General features: G+C 25.8%; 2 protein-coding genes across 2 annotated transcripts in view; one reads left to right on the forward strand and one right to left on the reverse strand.

Annotated features, from left to right (window-relative positions):
• TBC1D5 (TBC1 domain family member 5) overlaps nucleotides 1-11891 on the forward strand; it is a 38748-nt gene extending 26857 nt beyond the window's left edge. Inside the window, exons 14-18 of the mRNA XM_016052878.4 lie at nucleotides 1902-1990; nucleotides 2085-2191; nucleotides 3234-3556; nucleotides 4269-4439; nucleotides 6151-11891. Of these exons, the coding sequence (XP_015908364.1) occupies nucleotides 1902-1990; nucleotides 2085-2191; nucleotides 3234-3556; nucleotides 4269-4439; nucleotides 6151-6447 (987 nt within the window). The 3' untranslated portion in view covers nucleotides 6448-11891. The remainder of the gene's footprint in view (nucleotides 1-1901; nucleotides 1991-2084; nucleotides 2192-3233; nucleotides 3557-4268; nucleotides 4440-6150) is intronic.
• Nucleotides 11892-12334: 443 nt separating this feature from the next.
• LOC107440087 (uncharacterized) overlaps nucleotides 12335-17534 on the reverse strand; it is a 77743-nt gene continuing 72543 nt past the window's right edge. Inside the window, exons 4-5 of the mRNA XM_071187323.2 lie at nucleotides 16051-16334; nucleotides 12335-14177 (exon numbers count right to left, since the gene is read on the reverse strand). Coding sequence (XP_071043424.1) covers nucleotides 14027-14177; nucleotides 16051-16334 — 435 coding nt within the window. The 3' untranslated portion in view covers nucleotides 12335-14026. The remainder of the gene's footprint in view (nucleotides 14178-16050; nucleotides 16335-17534) is intronic.

Genomic DNA, 17534 nt, shown 5'->3' on the forward strand with positions numbered 1-17534 from the left:
TTGTTTTACAACGAAATAAAAAAGGATTTTATTTGTGCGAGAATATTATTATCAATTTAAATGCTTTATTTAGATTTTGTATTACTGGATTACATGGAATTACATACTTATGTTTCAATATAAATAATAAAATTAAAAAAAAAAAAAAAATGCAAGCATTTATTAACATTTTATAAATCTCGTTACGTTAGCAATATTCTTGCTTCAAATTATGTCTTTCTTCCCTTTGAACTCCTATTTTGGGGATATTTCCACAGGTGAATAAAGAGATGATCAGTCATTCTGTCATTTCAGAGTAAAACTGGGGGTAGGAAATTTTTGCTACTTGTTTTCCTACTTCGGGCATTTGCGGTATTCTGGGCATGTTGTGGTTTGGAGGGCTCGGTATTCAAAGAGTTAATGATAATATATAGTATGTACTTTAAATCTAATATTAGCTGATGTTGAGATGACCAAAGACAGAGGGTTGTAAATTTTTTTAAAGTTACTTAAAAGTTTAAGAAAAACATAGGTTTGGACCCATGGAACCTAGTGTGAAGCATATGAGGAATTTGGTATGAATTAGCTTGATTTCTTTCAAGAAGTTTAATAGAAAACACTTTTGATTCAGGCTTTTGATTTTGAATAAATAGTTTTCTTGCTTTTACAAGGCTGAAAGGAATTGAAGGGCTTATTGCAAGAACAAGGAATTTTAACTTTGAATATTGTTAGGGGGAGGACAAAGAAAAAGAAAAAAAAAGTGAAAAAACAGTTCTGTGTGTGGTAGTTTTTCCTGCATTTTTTATCACACAGAGGTTGTAGTTCTGCCTGGTTCTTGCTCTAATCAAAGAGGACATATTGTCCATAATAAAAGAATTCATTTAGAAAAATTAAAATTTTCACTTACCTGTTTCTTGCATAAAATATCTAGCAATTTATTGAATTAAAAATTATTGCTTTTATGTAGCAAATATTATTCATTGGATTAATATTATCACATTTTGAGCATCGCTAAAAATATTTAAAAAGATCTGATTCCATCTTTGGAAAATAATTACCTTCATTATTTTTAATTACAGATAAATTCAAACAGTTTTAGACTAGGCTTCTAACTACTAGGGCTTTTGTGAAATATTTTAGAGTAATAGGCAATCAGAAACTAAAGCGTTCAAAATTTTGGCTAATTTTGCCAGCATTTTAAAAGCCTCACCATGAAAGAATTGGGACAAAGTAGGGGTAGATTATTATCTATTTTTAGGTTATCTTTTTATGAATTTTTGAAAAACTCACATATAGCTAAGTGGAAAATAGCTTTAAACCAAATTTACTAAGCAAAAATGATACATTAAAACATATAATTTGCAACCACTAGAATAAATTTTCCCACAAAGCTTAGAAAGTTGGCAGCCCTGTATGTCATGTTTTGTTATTACTATAATATCAATGAGAGCAATTCTTGGCATTCCTTATCTATATTTCAATGTTAAGTCTTTAGTCTTCAAGGTTAGATTTTCATGAATTAATATTAAAACTAGTCTGTGAAACGAAATCTAGCACAATCTTGTTGTCTAAAATAATGTACAAATTTTCACCTCAACTCAAATGAGAAGAACTTACTTCAAGCAATAAGCTATGAAAAATCTGCAACTATTTTTGATTTAAATAAATTAATTTTAACAGTGAAATGATCAGAATTTTAGAATATTATGTCAGAAAGCATAATTTTAAACAAAAAAGATAATTTTAACGTAATTTTAACTTTTTTATAATAAGAGTTTTCTTATTTTTGGTTACAATAACAGTTTTCATATTTTAGATTCTTTGTTACAATAAGAGTTTTCATATTTTTAATGGTTAATTTTAAATAGAAGATGCTGTTTGCTTTTATGAAATTGAAACCTTTGCATTCATATTTTTGACAGAGTTACAATCAACCAACTGGAAAAGTTGTGAATCCTTTGCAATTGAAGGCTGCTAAAGATAACAAATTTCCTATTGCTTTGAAAACAAAGTAAGACTTGTATTTTATTTCCAAATTTGTTATATTGTTTACTTCATGAGAAGGTGTATTATTTGCAGAAAAAATAGCTTTTACACTTTTTTAGCTCAATAAAACTTCCTAAAGTTACTTCATATGTGAATAAAGCTAATGATAAACGTCCAAATTCTTTCTCCATGACATTGCGTCCTTCCGTGGTAGAGACAGATTCTGGTAAATAAACTTTTATTCTTATAAGTTTCAATTTCTTCTTATCTACATAGCAATTTTAAAAATATGAAAAATTCTAAATCATTGACAACTTAAGACACTCATATCTGACATTGATCAATTTTTATGTTTAACTGGAACTTGAAGTGATCATTGTTTTAATTGTTACTTTCCTTTATTTTTGTTATTTTCATATTTTATTCTCATAATTTTGTCTTAATAGATCAATGGAAATCAATCTTATCCTTTACAAGGATTTTTAGCTATGGTCTCTAATACAGGTGTGTTTCCTTAAAATTATGATTTATTTTCATAGAGATGAAGTGTTCTCTTCAGAACCTTATTTTTCTGTGCAAGTTTTCTTCTTTTAACTTGCAAAATTTTAATTATTACTTACAATATTTTTAATTATATCCGTAATATTTGTAAGATAATCTCTCATATGTAGCGCAAAAATTGTATTAAAATTTTTGGCAAATTGTTTTATAATTTTTCAAGAAATGATCATTTCAATTAATTTTCTTTTCTGTATTGTAATTTTTTTTATTAATATTGTATAAGGTAACTTCTCAACAATTTCCAGTGAAAAATATCATGCATTTAGTAAGATATAGGCAATTTACTAGCTAACAGTTCTGTGGCAAAACGACTAAATGAGTTTGTCCTTAAATACTATTTTTCATGAATTATAGGGACGTTATACAAAGTGTATGAAGCTAAAACTATGTATTTTAAAAGTTGTAATTTCTATGCAGTTCAGAATCTTTTTTTTAAATTTTAATCTTCAAATTTTATTTTTCATGCATTAAAAAATTGAGAGATTGTTTTCCCAAATTTGTTTTGTCATTAAATTTTTCTTAGCTTATTTCAATAGAAATTCTTCACTGTATCAAATTTTATCACATTTTAATAATCATAAACTTTTGCTTATAACAGAAAAAATTATTTATTCCAAAGTTAACTGTTGACAAATAGATTAATTTTATATAGTTACTGACATTGCTGAAGGCTAGATTTTTTTAAATGTGCTTTCTTTTATTTTTAGGTGTTGGAAAGTCAACTTGTTTAGTTGATCCTTCAAATTATGACTTGACTCCTGATCATAATGAACTTGATTTTGTTGAAGAATATTATGATACAAATATGTTAGGAAGTCTAGGTGATAATTCTTTTCCTAGAACAACAATTTCTAATGTCATGGAAAGTAAAAGCATTGCTGATCAAGTTTCAAAAATTATTAATGAAGATTTACAGAATTGTTCAACTGATGTATCTAATTCTTCTATTCGTGAAATGGTATCTCTTTCTCGTCCACATGAAAGCCCTATGAAGAAATCTTATTTAAAGAAAGAAAAACATTCATTCAAAGTATTAATTAATTTTTTTTCCTTTATTATTCATTTAGTTTTGTTATAGGCATAACAAAATTCATAGTTTAAGAAAAGCTTAAAATTTTCCAAGAAGTCATCATGAAAAATTAGAGTGTTATTTTTGGACAATTTAGGGGAAAAATCTACATTCCTTCCAAATCTTCTGCATTTTGCATTTTCTACTGTGAAGCACTTGTTGGTTTTTCTTATAAATCTGCATACCAGTTTCTTGATAAAAAAAAAAAAATACTTATGCTTGCTTGTAAAATGTGCAAAACAAAAAAGATATGACCCAGATTAACTTTTGTTTTAATGGTTGAATTTTCATGAACTAAGTGACAATCATAATAGTTCAAAAGGGTGAGTAACAATAAATATGTCCTAACTATTAATTAGATTACAGAAATAGACACAAAAATTTGCTTTCTGTGAGTAAACATGCAATGAAATGATAATTGCAGCAAAATACTTTTTTAATAAAAATATTAACTTGCAAGAATAATGTTTTGGTCATGAAATAATTGGACCATGAAATTAGAAACACTTAGAAATACTGCTTTATAAAAATTTCATTTAATATTTAAATTTTTTAATATCTAGGTAAAAGTAGATCAAATAAACTTGAAGGTAGGATAAAGTAATTCTATGTTGTTTTTGTTTGTCTAAGTTTCAACTTATACAGCATTTGAAATTTTTCTTGCATTTTTCAGGATGTTTCACTTGTGAATTCTCTAGAAAAAGAAATATCTGATTTAAGGTTGGTTGTTGACTGTTGTGCAAAACAATTAACACTGCATTTAGATAAACTACAAAAATCAATGTTGTGCCAAGAATTATTACATGAAGATGAAATGTACTTGTCTTTAGCTGGATTAAAAAGAGTAAGTTTACTGAAATCTGCATGAATTAAAGCTAAACATAAATCATTTTATGTAGTTTTTCATACGTTGATCATGAGAAAAGTCGTTTTTCATAACTGATCAAACATTTATAATGATGTCATAAATGCTTTAAAAACTAAAGCTCAACCATTATATATGGTTTTAATTCTTATTTACTTTTTACAAATTTTATTTATTTTAAACGAACACACGAGTCACGTATGCAATTAAAACTGAATAGCCAAGTCTAAAAGTTTACCGAGAACTCTTGAAGCTTTAATCCATTTTTTAAAACTTAGTAGGGAATTTAGGAAAATTGGATAAAAATTGTGGTAATATTAAAAAAAATTGTAGGCAACTTGTAATTTAAAATATGTAAATGTTTTCAAAGTTTCAATCCTATCAGGAGATCTTCAAATAATTAGGAGTTCCATGACCTGAACATGCATTAGTGATCTTTTTCTCCTTCTATGTTTTCTTCTACACTTTTATACTTTTGTGTCTGTTTTGTTTTATGCTTTTGTGTTTACTTCGAGCACCATTTAATTTTGTAATTGTTTTTACCTCGTTTATATGTAAGTTTTAATATTTTTAAATATTACATTCAGTACAATACGATAAAATTTTTCAACATTTATTACAAAATACTCTTTCATTAAAATATAAATTAATTCAAAACTAAGAAAGAAAATTACATTTTTGCAAGTTTTACTTCTAGAAGTAAATTTGATAACAGCTCTTATGAAATAGAGTTTATTAATTTGAACAAATATTCTAACTTTTTAACTTTCAACTCAGAACTCAATTTAGGACAGGACCAGGTTACTTTTATGCATAACAAATTGTTTGTAAAATTGTCATTCATCAACACATGAATAAATAAAAAATTCATTAGTTCGTCAATAATTTAATTATAAAATCAAAGGTTATATCTTGTAGCCCAAAAGTTTAGACATAAAAAAAGTCAAAAGTTAAGATTTAATGAGTAATGAATAATTTAGTTAGAAATATTTTGTATTTCAAATAAATAAAATACCTTGTTTCTCAAATTACAAAATATAATATAAATATTCCACATTCTATTTGTAATGTTCATTTGTTGATGACCAGAATATTTACTTATGCTTTGTATTTTTTTTGTTAGATTAGACTTAATGTGTGGGTGTAACGTAAAAAGAATTTGCATTTTTAAAGTAATAGCAGCTTATATCACACTGCTAAAAACTATTTTATAATTAGTTTGTTTCAAATAAATTTTTTATTTAATAATATATAAAAATTTTGTAATGAGAATTCACATTCATTTTGTATACTTTATTTTTTTCTAAATAGATATTTAATTCTGCTAATTTCATTCCAAAATTCATTTGTAAATATGGAAAATTGTTCATTTTGGTTAAATTAGGGAGTTTAATGTTAACGAATGACTTTCTAACTACAGTTAGGAATTGGTGCTTCAAAAATGTAAAATTGCTGTTTTTAATTGTTATACTTCTGAAAAGATACCATAATTTTTTTTTTTTGCTCTGGTTCCTACCTCAGTCATTTTTTCTCAGGTTATTTCAATTACTGCACTGTAATTATAATAAGATTTTTGTTGAATTTCTGCATTTAAAAAAAAATTAACATATAGTTATGCCAGGTTCCTAAAAATGTCTTTCTCTTTTAACTTGATTTCAAGAAAGTGAAGTTTGTATGGTTATTTTAATAGGTTCGAGACATTTTAAAAGGTACTGTATGCATTGCTGAAGTAATTAAGGATGACTTGGATCCTTATACTATCTATGATCATAGTAACACTGAAGTATCTCAGAATAGTCCTGATTCTAAAACTGAGGAACCGAAAGACATACAAAATTCTGATAATTTAGTTACAGAAAATGGTAGTATAAAGACAAATGATGACAAGGATATTTTACAGTGTTCAGTGCCTGTGGCCATAGATTTAGATGAAAATCTTATTTCCGATGATAGTTACAGAACTGTAAATGGTGCTAATGCTTCTTAACATGTCATTAAGTGGTATACATTTCCACTAAAAAATGTAATATATTATTTTTCTAACAAATTACCTGTTATCAATCAATATTATCATAATACTTTTTGTTATTTTTTTCTGTGATTTGACGTAATTTTATAATTATTTCCTGATAAGTATTATTTATATATTGTTATTGAACAATGTGACAATTTGATTTTTTTTATTTATTGCTAATAACTGTATTATGTTTTACATGTGTGTTAATATTTATTTATATTCCCAAAGCTTTTATTTTGGATTCATAAATATTTACTATTCGCTAACAGTGATTTTCTTTACAATTAATTTATTTTTGTGTAATTTCAGAAACTGATAATAGTTTGAAAAGCTTATAAATAGAATGAACATTTTCCATATTCTTAAACTGAAAAATTAAAAGAACTTTATTATTTTAACTTAGAATCTTTAATATTTTCAAAGAACAGTATATAAATTATTTAGTGTGAAAATTTACAGTTAACTTATTTTTTGTATATATTACGGTTAGAGTTATTGAATTGCACTAACACTGTGTGAAGTTAACTGTGCATGCATGAACATCCCTCACAAAAATAAGGTATAATATTCTATAAATATCTTTTGTTCATTGTTTTTAGCAGCTTATTATTCTTAAAATATATATTACTTTTTTTTATTTTTTCTTAAAATATTGCTATTTTTCATAATAATAAAATAATGATAGAGTGCAGCGGCCATTCTCAAATTATGACTTAAATTTATGGCTATTTAATTTTATATGTACATACTATAATTTATTTATTGAGCTATTTTTTTTATAAAAGAATTAAAAAAAAACTTTCATTTATTTTATTCGTATGTAACTCACTAAAAAGAAATTATATGTTGTTCAAGGGATTTTTATTTTTGTTATTTTCGCATTTAACACATTCAGGAAAGCATAATTAATTTTTTGTTAAAAAATGATATTTTATACTCTCATCATGTCAGAAATTATTAAAATCCCTAATCTCTTAAACTATATCATATAGTCATATAAGTATTTAAAATAGTATTTCTAATGAAAATGTAGATTTTGCTCACATACTATTGAACAGAACATTTACTTATTATGTTTTATGTTTTTTTTTCATTAGATTTAATATGTGTATTGATAGTAAAAAACTTTTGGTTTTTAAATAATAATAAAGAATTATATTATATTCTAATTCACTTTGGGAAAGGACAAACTGTATACAGATTCTCCCTCTTGTCACTAAAAAATGTGCTTTAAATATGATATAAGTAAGCATTTTTGTATTTTCCTTAAACATAAAAATTTTTAATTTAAATAATATTCAAGATACGAGTTTGTTAGGCTGAAATGTTGCTACATTAATTAGAAAAATTTAACTGTTAAAATGATTAAAGGTTTAAATGCACGGTACTCTGATATTCTCCAATTTGATGCAAATAAATTGTAATTGTAAATTTAATATACGTAATTACTTAACAATTTTATTTTGCTTTAATAGAAAAAAAACCATTTTGATGAAAGTTTCATGTTTTTACACTTAGGAAAATACTCTGATTTATTTTATTTAGTCCTTTCGTAAAATGATACTTTCTAATGTTCTGGTTTAAATGTATCCTTATTTTTAAATGAATTCAAACCACATTTTTAACATTCCTTTTTATGTATTAAGGTAATGAAATCTTCAGTGTTATTTTTGTGATTTTTTTAAAATATTTTTTTTATTCTTTAGCAAGTGTGCTCTTATCTGTTGTAGTTGCTCTAAATGAGTATATTTTTTATTGTTTAGTGGTTTAATGTAGCATATTTTTGTGATTAACCTCAGTTGACTCATTTTTTTCCCGTTGTCTTGGTTTAGTGCGTTTTTGAAGGTTCTAATGATTTCTGAAAGTGTTTCTATAAATGTTTTTGTTTGTAATTAGTTTTTTAATTAAAATGAAAGTTTTGAATTGAAATTTGAAGAATTTGTTATTTTTTTCTCGAGTTAAAGATGATTCTTCATATTTTTGAAACATAATTAATTGTTTTCTTTGACCATTTTTTAAAAAAAGTTATTTTAAATTAAAGTTATTTTAAATTAAAGTTATTTTAATAAAAGTTATTTTACTTTAGATTATTTTAAAATATTTTTTTTTTTTTTCTTTTTGAAACTTTTTATTCTTATTTTTTTTTTTGCCAGTTACATAAAGAATATTAAAATGTCTTTCATTCTCAAACAGAATTTTCATCATTATGATTTAATTTATATGATTTTAATTTTTATTTCTAATTAATTTATATGCCAATTAAATATACTCAAAGACATTTTATTTTCCTATGAAAATTTGTTTTATTTCAAAGTATTTTGTATGTGTGACTGTGTTTCATATAGATTGTAACAAAATACTAATTTTGGTTCATCAAATTTATGTAAATGATATTGTTACTGTTACTTGTTTAAATTTATGTTACCATATGTAATATTTTTATACCATACATTATTTATGTACTAAAATAATATTTATTACTGTTTTAGTATTTAAATTTTTACATTCACTTATTTTTTATTGATTTTCCAGTGATTTTATTGATTTTCCTAATTTTCCAGTGATTTAAAATATAATATTTATTATGTTAAGCTATATTATATTTTCTTTAAAATAGTAATTATATTAATCTTTTGATTCGATTAAACTATATCATTCGTAAATTAAGTGTGGTAAATTTCTCCAGCTAAAATGAGTCATGTTCTTGGCAGGCTTGGATAGTTGAAAGTGATTTTGATTGTAGATGTTAAAAGACTACTTTTATATAGCTTTATTACAAATTTTGTAATTTTGTGTTTTTATGTATTTGTTACAAGCTTAAAAATTATTATAATTCTTAATTTCTTGATATGTCACAGTTATAAATTATAAATAAGGTAACGTATGTTAAGCATTTTCGCTATTATAATAAGAATTTTCTCTTAATTTTTAAAAAATATTAACTAAGTAGAAGTGAAAGAGATATGCATAAAAACATCTTTATACTTTTTTTTTCTTAATGTAGGATTCAGCCAAAAACATGGTAAATTAAATGTTATTTTTTATTGATTAAAAAGATTGTTCTTAAGTTTACTTTATCTAAATCAATTATAATTCATTTTTATTAGATATCCTTTATGTGCTATTCTCTTAATCCTATTAGAATATTTGAAAAAAAAAATTGTGAATATTTCAGAATAATTCATTCCCTCTCTTATTTAATTATTTTTTTTTTAATAATTTAGGAACTTAGGTAAACTCTTATTGAACTTATGTAAACTTTTATTGAACTTACGTGGAAACTCTTTTTCTTAAATAAACTTTTTTTCTTAAGTCTAAACGTGTCTTTAGCTAACCAGCTAATATATTGTATCTGTGTTACCATATTTTTAAATATGTTGCAGTGATGTGTATGTTTGAGTTGTTATAATATTTATTTCTGAAAATTGATTAGTCAAGTTAAAGCCAGTGTATTTATGCGTGTCTCTCTTTATGTTTACTGCAAACATTTTTTGTCCATTACTCTAATGTATTGATAATCATTTAATTAAAATTTTGTGTTAAAAACTCAAAATATGAAAACTGCTGAGCTATTGATTTAAATTTCTATGTATTACTAAAAATATTTTATAATATTTTTATTAAATAATAGTAAATTTTATTTATGTGTTTCATTCACTTTTTTAGATTGGTTGTCTGTTATTTTTTTATTTTTATTTATAATGATAAAAAAGTTCTGAACCAATTTTTTTACTTTAAAAAACTACCATAACAATATGCAAAACTTTTTGTTGTAGATATTATTCTTGTTGTAAATACTATTTTTTAACACATTGTCATTAGGGTGGTCTATAGCAACATGTTATTTTTTAAAGGTTACAATTTTGCTATCCTCACATCTTAATCTACTTTCAATTACCAAAATTACAGTTATCACAAAATTTCACTTGAATCGAACTACTACTACATAGTGACCCTTATTTGCCTTGAAGTTCGAACAATCATTGAAAAAAGACAAGAAAAATTTTAAAGTATTATCTATTTTAAACAATGCCACAGTTTTAGTATAGCATTGGATCATTAAGTTAAATCAATCATTTTGCTTCCTCATACTAATTCTACCTTATACATCATAAAGCTGTTTTGTTTACTTGAAAATATCTAGTTTAATTATTCTTGAAGATGCTACCTGTCTGTGAGGTTGAAATAAAATAACGTTAATGTAATCAAAGGGATATTTAAGACACACATTTGTTAAAAATAATATTAAGCTGCCTTTTAAAAATGTAGAACTATACATATTATTTTGAAATCAAAACTTAATCATTCTCTGTTAAATATATCACTTTATTTAAATAAACAAATAAAAGAAACAGAAACACTCATTTGAAAAATGAAAAGCAACAAAACTTTTTAAATACAATGGAATAAATTGTAACACAACAATAAATGTATAAAATTTCAATAAGTTACAAAAATGAATTGGTAAATCATACAGTTTATTTCTCAAAGCTTAAATTAGCTTTGATTCGTCAGACTATGAGCAAAAACAGAAAGTAAAACAACTAATATGCACTTGTACATTAAACAAATACATTATAAAATCACAGGTAACATATTGAATTTGTTAGACATCAAAGAAACATAAAGACTAGATTTGCTAGAATGACATTTTCCTAAACATGAAATACATAATAAATATTTCGCACGGTGTTGAATGATTTTTAGAGCTCTGTTCCTAGCTTTTCAACAATTAACCCTCTAGACAAAACAATTTAAAAATTATTGGCTGATCTAAACAAATGATTTTAAAATTCTGAGTAAAGTGTTGAATCAGACTTATTATTTTTCAATAATTTTAAAGCAGTTTTGGTTTATTTCTCAATTGGAAATTCTAAGATAGAGTTGAAGTTTGAGAAATGTAGTATAAGAAGATGGATGATGATTTTCATGATGATCATCTTTCATGTTGATTTCCTTTCAATATTTTTTTCGCGTATCATATTTTATTTATTAAAATATTTTTTTTATCAGACAAATGAAAAATTTAAATATTTACTCGTGTGCTAGATAGAAGCATCACTGCAATTTAATTTATAAATATGCTAAAAGAAAGATATTATCAAGAGTCATTTGAACCTCTTATGCTTTAAATGTTTTGAAACAAATGATTAATTTTGAGTAGTTGAAGCAGTAAAAAAAAAAAAAAAAAAAAAAATCAAGATAATATACTGTTTTAAAATGTTTCATTCTAATTTTGTAACAATCAGCATTTATAAATCTTTGAAATATCTCATTTGCATGCAAAAATCTCGTACATATTTTAGTTTAGTCAATACTCTGTTCAAATAGTTGGGGGATATTGTTGTTTTGATATAAATAATTATAATTTATGTTTGTATGTACTAAAAAAATTAAATTAAGCATTTTCACATTATGATTTTTGTTTGATCTTTTACATTTGCATATTGGCATCTCTATGTATTTGCATGTCAAGTCTTAAACAATTGCACCATGTTTTGAGAAATGATTGATATAAATATCTGATTAAACACCAACTCATCAGTGATAAAGAAATATTTTAGATTAAAAAATATTTTGGTAAGGAGATTTCAACAAAAGTTTCATTCCTAAATTAATTTTAAAAAAACATTAACGATATTTTTAATTAGTAGGCTATTAATATGCTTTTAAGTATTATTTATGATTTAAATTTTGTTCGTTTAATCTTTTTATTATTTAAGACATGTTTTGTGTTTTATTCCAAGGGAATAAAATAAAATAAAAATGTAAAAAATAATCTAGATATATTAACTTTTTTATATATCTTAAGTCTTTTGATATATATATATATATATATATATATATATATATATATATATATATAATGTCTAAGTTATGAGATATGTATTGAGATGCACCATAATAAGTTTATAATTTTTTGTATAAATTCAAAAAAAAAAAAGTTTAAGAGCCATATATAGACCTATAACTTCATATACTAAGGAACTCTATGAAAACTAGGCTTGAGAAATGGTGCTAAGAAATTGGAAAAATGAATCAACTAAGAAAAGTTTGTAGATGAGCAAACTCTATCATAAGAAATTTGGTTAATTTTTTTATTTGATAATCAGGAGATTTTAAGCGAATGATATAAAATTCTCCTGCTAGATACCTTCCGACTAATACTACTTGCTCTGATGTTTCAACTATAGCTGTTTGAATCTGCTTTTCATGGTTGATATTCATTTTTATAATTGCAGTATAGGTAATATGATAATTTTAACGTCTATAAATTTTAATATTTGTCCAAAAAATGTCTTGTTATTTAGAAAGGGGTCTTTTCCTATTCCTGCATGATTATCTTTTGTATTATCACGTAGAACATGTCTAGTACTCATTGAAATACATAATTTATGCTTGAAAGCAGTAATGAGCTGGCGTTTGTCATGCAAGCATCTTAACATATTGAATCGTCATTATCTTTCAGATTTAAATTTAACCCATAATACCAGTAAATAATATCATTTCTAAACTTACATTCTGTCTAACTCTGTTGTGAAGTGCTTTTTTTTTCTGGAACTAACAGAATAGTTATGTGGCTGACTATTTCAGGGTCTACTTAGACAAATTGATACACCAAGGAAAACTAAATTCTAGGTGTTTTATAATAGAACTTTAAACATCTGTAATATTCAGCAGTTTTCAGTAATTTTTTTTTATTATTCCCTCTTCAAATAGTGTTGAAATTTTATACGATTAACAATAACAGGAATGAAATGTAGTTAGATTACTGTTTTTATACCTGAATTTTTAATCCAATTCATTTTATACCTAAATAGTTAATTACATGCCCTGAGTATTTGCTATTTATTTCCTTTTTAATGAAACTGAACTCTGTAAAATTGTTCATTACTGTACAATTAATTTCCTGTTTTAACCTACATATATAAATATTATCTAAAAAAATATTTTAAGAGTATTCTATGTTTTTTTCATATGCTTTTGATGCAGATTTCTAGTATCACACAAAACTTCAATATCCCCAAATTGTTTCAAGCCCATATCATTTTGAAGTATAAGATCTTTAAGTATTCTTGATTGAAACATGCAGATTGTAAAAAAGCTCTATAGAACACATCGCTGTTTATCCAATGGTTAATGAGATCTTTAGCTCATCAGGAAATTTTCATTTTTCAAAATCCTAACGAATTACAACTATTTAAATATTTATAATTACAACTATTTAAATATGTTAATCAACAGGCTATGATTTTGAATAATTATAATAAGATAAAAAATGTGACAAAACATGGCATAATATATCTCTTGATATATTTCCAATATTAAGTCCATGTAAAACTGTTAATTATATTTTTAAAACTCAATTTAATGTGTAAATTTTTTGTTTACTAAGAAGTCATGCTTATCTTTCAACATGTCACACAAAAATTTACCTTAAATGTATATTTTCATACATGTTTTTTTTTTCATAGTCCTTGAATCAGTAGGCGGAATGGTTGGCGCATTTTGACGATGGAAGTCAGTGTATTATAAAGTAACTGTTCAGTCAAGAATCCGGAATGTATTTCGGAGTTATTTTACAAGCACAATGGTGGGGAGCTGCTACGAATCCCCACTGAGGAGTTCGAAAAGGATCATCAACTCTTCTGTAATACATATACATCCATCCATATCTTTCTGTACATTCACTGTCATATCTGAAATGCGCAAAAAACGAGTTTGCTTAAAAGTATTTTAGTTTACTTACAAGTTGAGTTACAAGGATTTTCACACCATAAGAGTATAAAAAAGCATTTAAAAATTATCTTCACTATCACTTGCTGAATCGGCAGATCAAATTGTAAACATATTTTTCACACTCTAGTTTTTAAATTTCTTTGTACCATTTATTACCCCAAAAATATATTTGATGACCTGACTAAGAAAAGGAAGTCTATGTAATATTCACTTACATAAGGGTACACATTTCAATTTAATTCCAAAGATCGTTTTAATTTAAATGCATGTATGGGATATACGTGACAATGTACAATCTGTAATCAAAGTTGAATTAAAGGTACTATTTTTAAAAAATCAAAAAAAAAAGAAGAAAAAAAATTTGGCTTTTAGTGCTACCTCCTCATTTATTTTATTTATTTATTTAAATTTAGATAACTATTTTGTGTTTATTTCAATTTCGTTCTCTCTCTTAAATATTGGACGCCTGTGATGCCCATTAATACTCTATTACTTATTAATTGGGCTATGAAAAGAAATTTGTTGGCAAGAATATAAGCATAATTAACAAAAGTTGATTTAAATTAGGGCGGTTATTGTATTTAATTTTACCAAATATGATTTTTTTTATTTAAATAAATAATTTTATTGACATTTCAGAATCTGAAGTTGGGGCCGGGATAGCCTGGTTCGTAGAGCGTTGGACTCGTGTCCGTGAGAACGGGAGTTCGAATCCAATCGACCGAAGAATCCCTTTGTATTAAATGGTGACTGCTGCACGTTAAATCTGTCGGGGTCACAAAGGCCTCCAAGCTTCTGTAACAAATCAGTATTTCTGGGGGTACTGATCCCTTGAGGAGTTCCCTTGTCTTCTGGATTGAGTTCAACATTACAAGGCTACGGAGTTAAACATTGGTGGTCGCCAACTCAAATTTGGGTCGACTGTACAACGATGGTTATAAAATCAAATTCATCTAAGTTGAGTCTTGGGGGCTCAGGGAATAGAGCGATCGCCTTCCGATAAGGTGAACCGGATTTGAATCTTAGCGGTGGCTGGTTGATTCGAATTCTGCTTCCGTCTGTGATTTTCCAATCTATCGGCTTTCACCGCTCGCTCTACTGTTTTAGCTTTTTTTAAATAAAAAAAAACTTTTATTTTTGACTTTTATTTTTAGTTCAGGAAACAAATTTTAAAGAAAAATAAAATATCTTGCATTATAAGTCTGAAAATGTCTACAGCCAAGGGGAAAATCTCTAAAAAAGAGAGCGTTATCGTCTCGTTAAGAACCGCTGGATTGTAAATTAGCCTACCGGCTGTCACCGACCACAGTGCTGACAAGTGGTAGAAGGATTATGGGTTAGAATTCCATTGCCGTCGTAAGTGTGGTAGGTTTCTGTGATTTTCCACTCCATGTAACACCATTGCTGATTAGTTCTTCCCGCACCCTATAAATCCCCCGCGAAGGCTAGTTTGTCCCAATGCTTGTTCCAGGAGTTCTCTTGTCTTCTGGATTGGATTCAAAATTACAAGGCTACGTAGTTGAACATTGATAGTAGTAAATTCAGAATTGGGTCGCCTTTTAAAAGCTTGTTATACTTTTTTTTTAAATGTAGGACGATTTTTTTGTTAAATTTTTCAATTAAAATTACAGAACAATTCTGCGTGTTTTTATTCTCTCCTCCTTCTGTGTTATTTATTATTACGCTCCGTGAATATTCGTTATTTATTGGTCTCCTAAAAAGAAATTAGAAAAATGTATCAATGATATATTCATAGTTAAGTTGCATTACAGATTCTGGAGAAAAAAAAGTTGAATGAAAGTAATTTAGTCACCCTCAATTTGTAATACTTACAATGGTGATATTCCAATGCAAGGTCCAGTTTCAGCTACACATCTGTAAGAAAAAACATATTGCTGTACACTATCTTGAATAACTTCAACTTCATTGTCGTAGAAATCATGAGTATTGTTGATTTGCTCCCACAAGCGATTCGTTTTGCAGATCTCTTCTGATGGAAAACTTAATTTTGCCTTTTTCTGGACTGTAGTTGTTGATTCATAACTTTGATTTCTTTCATGGATTTGTTCAGGCGTATCTTCAATTAAATATCTTTTACGCTTAGAGCTGCCTCGACTCTGTAAATTGAAATGAAAGTCAAAAGTGAGACACTATTTTTTTTATATAAATAGAATGTTTGCTAATGTAATAGTTAATGTTAGCCATTAACATTATATATATATATATATATATATATATATATATATATATATATATATATATATATATATATATATATATATATATATATATATATATATATACTCATACACAGAATTCTCCCTAGGAATAAAAAAGGGCACTTTGATGTTTGACAGAGCACTCGCCACCGTTAAAATTTATCTAAGTGTATAATATTATGTAATAACTAAATTTGAGCCTCAATAATTTTAAATTACCCTTACCTACCTATTGTATAATACTATTGTATAGTTATGTGTGTATTTCAAAAATAAATTCTCACTCCTTTTCAAAATAAGAGAATAATTTGTAGTTTATTAAAAAATAATTATAGGTATGCTAAAATACAACCACTGTGTTCATTTTTTTCTTCAAAAAAGTTAACTTAAAAAAAAATGGTAAATTAATAAACAACTTCTTTTTACCACAATTTAAACTTATAATTATAAAAAAAATAATCATTTAAAAGTGCTTTTTAAGGGAAAAAGGTATTTATTTAAAAAATAATTCTAAATTTAAGATCACTTAATTCATTTGTATACTCCCTTCCCGAAAAAGAAAAAGTTATAAAGATTTTACCTGTTGAAAATAATTCTATCAAAATAAAGATTTGTAATAGTGATCAGTATGAAACCTATAAGCACAGATAATTTTACCTGTGGTAATTATTACTTAAACTGTTAATTGTTTTTTAAAATGGAATATGAATAAAAATGTAATGTTTTTAAGGGATGGCGGCTTATTTTTACGAAATGGCCAAAGAGGCGCATCAAAGGGCAAGTAGAGCCGGTAGCTCTTCTGAAACCGCTTTAGGAAAACACTGTATATATATATAGATATAAACAAATAATTTTCATAGACGACGCACAAATTGATTTTTTTTGAGTTTTATTTATATCTTAAGATAAATTCTTTAAGAAAGAGGTTTCCCCAGTCAGGGTCTTTGCTATTCGGACCATAGTTGTTTTAACAGAGGTTATATCATGAAAAAGCCACGCAAAACTCTGAAAGGGAATGGGTTACAAGAATATCTTTAACGTTATCGAGCGTTATCCGAAAGGGAAAATTTAACATTCTCGATTCGTTTTAACAGATAA

The sequence above is a fragment of the Parasteatoda tepidariorum genome, chromosome 11 (genome assembly GCF_982258835.1).
Source record: "Parasteatoda tepidariorum strain Cologne lab strain chromosome 11, Ptep-v5.0, whole genome shotgun sequence".
In the NCBI taxonomy this organism is placed as follows: Eukaryota; Metazoa; Arthropoda; class Arachnida; order Araneae; family Theridiidae; genus Parasteatoda; species Parasteatoda tepidariorum.